Genomic DNA, 6000 nt, shown 5'->3' on the forward strand with positions numbered 1-6000 from the left:
ACTTGTGAGCAAAGGGTCGTGAAGGTGCAAGGAGCTACTTTCACCATCTCCAGGGCACAGCATTAGATTGCCCTGTACTGCTTCTCATCACAAATGACAGAAACAGAACTATGCAAAATAAACCACATACTTACATTTGGTTACCTAAGGTGGAGGCCAAGATGTCTTTGTGATTAGATGTGTTTGCCTGGAGCTCCAGAATTATTAGTATTTATACCTAGTTTATTAGAATGTAAGCCTATGCGGCAGGGTCTTGCTATTTACTGTTTTACTCTGTACAGCACCATGTACATTGATGGTGCTATATAAATAAATAATAATAATAATGTGTTTCTTTTTATTAAGAAGTGCTCAGCTGTAGCAATTCTTCTATTTCTTTTCTTCTTACCGTCTTCCCAAAAGTGAATTTGTGTGAACTGTTTCAGTGCAAGATACTGGCTTTTGTCACCCTCCTCATTATTTCTTATCCATGTTCCTGCCTGGAGTTATATCAGAGTTACAGCAGAGCAGAGGAGATTTGAAAATGCAAAGCACAGAATAAGAAGTTCACCTGATCAATGTGAACCAGACGGTACAAGTAAGAGTGGACTGTGAAGCCCTGGAGCTTAAACATAAATAAATATTCAAAAGGCTGTTTCAACTGTTGATTGGGAAATACTAATTTTTATCAGTGTTGCAAATAACTTTGTTATGAAATTGTGCTTACCACAAAGGCATACAGAGCCTTGGGGATTGTACCTACCTCCAAGAATATCCCTTTAAATGGCTGGAAAAAACAAACAAAAATTACAGTCTTTTACAGCTAGGAAAGAAGAGAAGTGGAAGATGAGTCTTTATGCACCCCCAATTCCATCTGGTCTGTGGTCCTTAAAGGTAGCACTGAAGAATTTAAAGAGGATTTAGCCACCGCAAATCTTGCATTAGAGCTGGCACATACTGAGAATATGGCATCCCAGGAGTTAATACAACCACCTGAAAAGGATAACCAGCTAAATGAATTGAAGCTAAGACTAATCTCAGAACTAGCTCACAGTGATAGAAAACCAAATAAGGAGCTCTTCAATCAGAAGGAGATAACAAATGGGAACAGCCTATCAGTTGAAGGACAGCTCTTCATAACAATGAAGGATATCGAACACATTAAATCCTTCTTGTCTAAATGCAATAAACTTGTGGAGGCATATATAAAGGCTAGCCCAGGCTCTGGAGAGGAGTGTTTGGGGATGTAAATGTAGGTTTCAAACAACCAAGCCAACTGTGGTCAGGAAGAAGGAGGGCAGTAAGTTAAAGAAGAGTAAAAAATATTTAATAAGTACACTTTATAAGAAAATGGATTTTAAGAAACTTTATAGACAAAAGTCCCAAACAGCAAACAGAACAGATGACTAAGAAGAAAATTAAGAAAACGATAGAGAATCTTGCTTTAGTACAATATAATAACAGCCTAAAAGGAAGGGAGAGAATTGCGCAGGAGATCCTTGGGTTGGAGAAGGGCACACTCAGTCTGTCTGGTTTCAGTAGAAAATAATCCATTAATAAATTAACCTAGCAGAGATGCACCAGGTGGCATTTAACCCCTACAATGGTTAATGAAAATGGTTCCAAAGCCTTCCACCTGGCCAGTAATGAGACTTTTAGAAGAGAAACTGGGATTTCCAGAGAGGATAGCAGACCTCCATTGCTCCTTAACAAATGCTGTATACTCAGTGATTTCAAATGTCAGCAGGATGCAATTGAATATATGGAAGAGAAGATGGGGGCATGTGAGATGTGCATGCAAAAAAATCCATAATCAAGTGAGAAGTAGTGATAGTTTCACAGACAAGACGGATGGAAAGTGCCAACAAAATGGCGACTGTGTTAATATCCCTCCATCTGCTGAAGGGCTAACCTCATTTGGGATGGACCAAGCAGGAGATCAAATGGATTTAATTATTGTATCTGAAGACCAGCTCCCACAATAAGTGCAGACAAGCTCACAAAAAATGCAGTGTGCCCCAAAAGAAAAACAGGCTGTTGTGGGAGGAGTTGACTCAACTATTATTTTTAACAAGAATGCAAATATTCTGAGCTCTACCGAAGAAATGGTGCCATCCACTCTGGACTGACAAAACTTGTAAAAACGAAACTCCCAGCTAACACTTCCCTCCTGCAACATTGTGGGACGTTTGAGGATTCATTCTTTGTGCATTTCATTAACAAATATGACATTTTAGTATGACAAGAGACATGGGCGATGGTGGAGTTAGATCTGAATGGTTTTGTTGCATATTCTCTTGAAATAGTACCTAGTTCCAGGGGAGGACATTCTAAAGGTCTGGGTATGTTGGTTTCTAATATTCAAGTCTCCATTATTAAATCAGACCTCTTGACTCATCTTGCTACTTCCTTGGTTATTAAGTGCCGATCAACTTGTCTGCTGATAGTAAATGTCTACTTGCCTCTGCAGCAACAAAAATGATTAAGGATAGTTGGCCAAGATTGGAAGAGTATATTAACAAAAATGACAGCTTTGTATCCAGAAGCCTTTGTGCTTGTGGCAAGGGACTTCAACACCTGGATTGGGCAGAATGATTAGGCTTTGTATTCTCATTTCCATGAATCTCCACCTGAAAGAGAAGGCTCACTCATTTACCAGTTAGACAATTTACAGATCAGGGGTATAACTATGCTTGGCTTTGTTTTATGGAAATGATAAATAGGTTGGATTTAGTCATTTAGAATGGGGGACTAGAGGGAGATAGGAATGGCAAATTTACATTTTTATTAGGGGTTTGCACGGACCCCCCGCTCCGCCCCGCGGGCCGATCCGAAAATTTCGGATCGGCCCACTCCGCCCATAGTCCGCTCCTCTTTGCCGCGGAGCTCCGGCTCTGAATCGGAGCTCCGCAGTGGAGGGGAGTGGCGCCAGGTAAGGGCCCCCTCCCTCCTCTCCCTTACCTGCAGAGCCTGGTAAGGGACCAAGGGGGAGGGGGGCCTTACCTGCGTCCGTCCGCGGTCCCTCGGCTTCTTCAATTGAGCCCGTGGCTCAACCAGGAAGTCTGGGCCGCCTAGACTTCCTGGTTGAGCCGCGGGCTCAATTGAAGAAGCCGAGGGACTGCGGACGAATGCAGGTAAGGGAGAGGAGGGAGGGGGGGTTACCGGGCCCTGCCGCTGTCGCCGCATGGGCGACAGCGACAGAGGCAGGGCCTGGTAAACCCCACTTACCTTTCTTGCGGAGCTCCGGATCGAGGCGAAGGATCCGTCTTCACCTCGATCCTCTTCGCAACGCTCCGCCGGCCCCCCAATCCTCTTCGCCTCCGCTTTAAAGGGAGGCGAAGCACCCCGCTCCGCTTCTAATTCACCGGTCCGATTAGAAGCGGAGCACATCCCTAATTTTTATCTAGGCTGGGAGCAAGTACAATAGATTATTTTATGGTGTCTTATAATCTGTTAAACTCTATGCCCAGTTGTAAGGCGGGCAAACACATTGACAGTAATAATCTACCCTTGGTCTTGTCTTTAAATCTTGGCAATCAGATTGTTTATACAGCCCATGAACCAATGTTAAATTTAGACGTTGAAGTAAGAGCCTCGGGTATTAGGTGGTCTACTAAATTGGAGAGTGCTCTAACAGAGCTGTTATAGTTGGAAAGAAGTTGGAAGGATCACGACAATGTGTTAACAGCAGACTCTTCTAAAAGAGCGTTAGTCCTGTTTCAAGAAGTGATTTTGTCCTAACAAAACTATTTGAAATATAAAATCCCAATAAGACAGCATGTTTTCCCTTGCAAGTCCAAATGCTGGTTTGATCAAGAATGCACTGCCACGGGGAAAATTTAACTGTAACTGAGGAACAAAAACAGAGCGGAGAAGCGAAGGTAGGGAGTGTGTTAACCCCTGGTGTAATGGAGCTTTAAATCAGCAAAAAGTATTTTAAGAACAAATTAGTGCATAACTCACTGATTTGTACATTTAAGTAATTATATTTATTTCCCCAACTTTTCTACATAGATGGACAAAGCAAACATCAAATAAGCTCTGTTGGGTCTTTTGGTTTGGATCAAACAGGTTATTTCTATGTCACAGAATAAATTATAATGGCTATAAAGAAAATGCTAATTAGATATCTCTGTTCTAATAAAGTTATGTGTAGACACTTTTTCAAAATGGTGTTTTTTTCCTTTCTCCTTCATGGCTCTGTAGTCTAAGGGAAAGTTGTGTGGTTTGCTTCCTTCAAACCTCTGCCTGCTTTCAATCTGTCACAATTATACCATGCCACTATTTGATATAAAAGTTGAATAACTATAGTACTTTATAGCGCAAGAGAGATGGGAATTTAATGGTTGTTTCATTTCCTCTCCTCAAGACTTAATTGGCATGGCATCTACCAATACGCACACAAGAAATGCCAAAATCCACACGTCTTTATGAATTTGGGTGTGTGTGTGTGTACTTTCTATTTGTGTTCTTTTCCAGTATTAAAAGATAAAAACATGGGGAAAAAATCAAGAAGGAAAAGAGGGGAGGCAAACCAAAGAAACATCATTAAACTGATTTTCCAAATAAGAAAATCTAAGCTGGAACTAGAACTTGTCAGTAGCACAGACCATCAAGAATAAATTATTATTTTACTGGATTGTCACTTTCACTTACAAATACATTTACAAGAAAACCCAGGTTCTTTTCTCCCACCCCTAATGTATATCCATTGATCTGGCCTGCTGAGGGTTGTAATCTAATATTAATCTCTTGCAGATTAGAGGTGCTTAAATATTCTTGTGCAGATAGCTGCCTTAATGCCTCTTGTTTTCTACATTTCCTGCCTTAAGCAGCACTTGTACCACATTTTTCCCAAGGTCTGCTGTTCAGACTTGATTATACACACGTTTACTATTCTAAGAGATGATGACTGGCTTCACATCAACCTGCAAAGCCTACTTCTAAGCCATAGTAATCCAGTAAATAGAATTGAGAATTTAGTTAGAATAATAGACTCAATTCACATGTCACAACTGTGGGTTGTAGAGAATGAGAGAAAGCTAATTTTTGTCACTGAAATGCTCCTCCTACAGCTGGGCAGAGTTAAACATCTCATGGATACTCTATCCCTGGGCTGTTTATCATGATGTCCAAACACAGAATTGTGGATTGGTGGGGAAAGAAAACTTTATTAGATTGTAAGCCTATGCGGCAGGGTCTTGCTATTTACTGTGTTATCTGTACAGCACCATGTACATCGATGGTGCTATATAAATAAATAATAATAATAATAATAATAATAATAATAATAATAAATGCAGGAACAAACATTGGGTTGTCTCTCCCCCCACCACAATTCCAAATTCAGACATCATTCTAAACAACTCAAAAGACGTAGCGTTCCTGGGTTGTTTAGCTCAGCAAGAGTGGGCAGGTGGCCTGGAGCCAGCATGCTAATTTGCTTCCCTTCATTCATGAATACCCAAGGTTTAAACAAATGCTAGGGGGCTGTGATGTACAAACCAAGTCATTGTAATCCATCTCTAAATATATTGAAGAAACATCAACTGTCCAGGGAAGAATGTCAATGATACTAACTCTACCCTCTTTTTTTAAACCTGAAAGGTGTCCTGGAGTGGCCATTTTGGACAAAATTGGTTGTGGTGGCCATTGGGTTCACTGGAGGCCTCGTCTTCATGTACGTACAATGTAAAGTCTACATTCAGTTGTGGAGAAGGCTGAAGGCTTATAATCGAGTGATATTTGTTCAAAATTGCCCAGATACTGCCAAAAAACTAGAGGAGAAAAAACCTTCTTTTATTCAGAACACTGAGATCAAAGATGCTGTAGTAGTGCCAGTATCACAGACAAGTACAAACTCTCAGCAATCAGGAGAAGAAACTGCTTCTGATGCCATGCCAGTTTGATGGAAGTGGCATTTCGTTTTCTTCATTGAAGAACAAAGTGATGTACTTTTAACTACTCAGCCACAGTAAAACAGCGAAACCGCTAAGTATTTTTGAATGAAGAGCAAGCAGG

The 6000-nt window shown here is 40.9% G+C and overlaps 1 protein-coding gene across 2 annotated transcripts in view; it reads left to right on the plus strand.

Moving 5' to 3' along the window:
• MARCHF1 (membrane associated ring-CH-type finger 1) overlaps window positions 1–6000 on the plus strand; it is a 177689-nt gene extending 171689 nt beyond the window's left edge. For both annotated transcript variants that reach the window (XM_063136100.1, XM_063136099.1), the window contains one exon: window positions 5587–6000. In XM_063136100.1, the coding sequence (XP_062992170.1) occupies window positions 5587–5888 (302 nt within the window). In that variant the 3' untranslated portion in view covers window positions 5889–6000. The remainder of the gene's footprint in view (window positions 1–5586) is intronic.

This window comes from Elgaria multicarinata, chromosome 10 (genome assembly GCF_023053635.1).
Source record: "Elgaria multicarinata webbii isolate HBS135686 ecotype San Diego chromosome 10, rElgMul1.1.pri, whole genome shotgun sequence".
Lineage (NCBI taxonomy): Eukaryota > Metazoa > Chordata > Lepidosauria > Squamata > Anguidae > Elgaria > Elgaria multicarinata.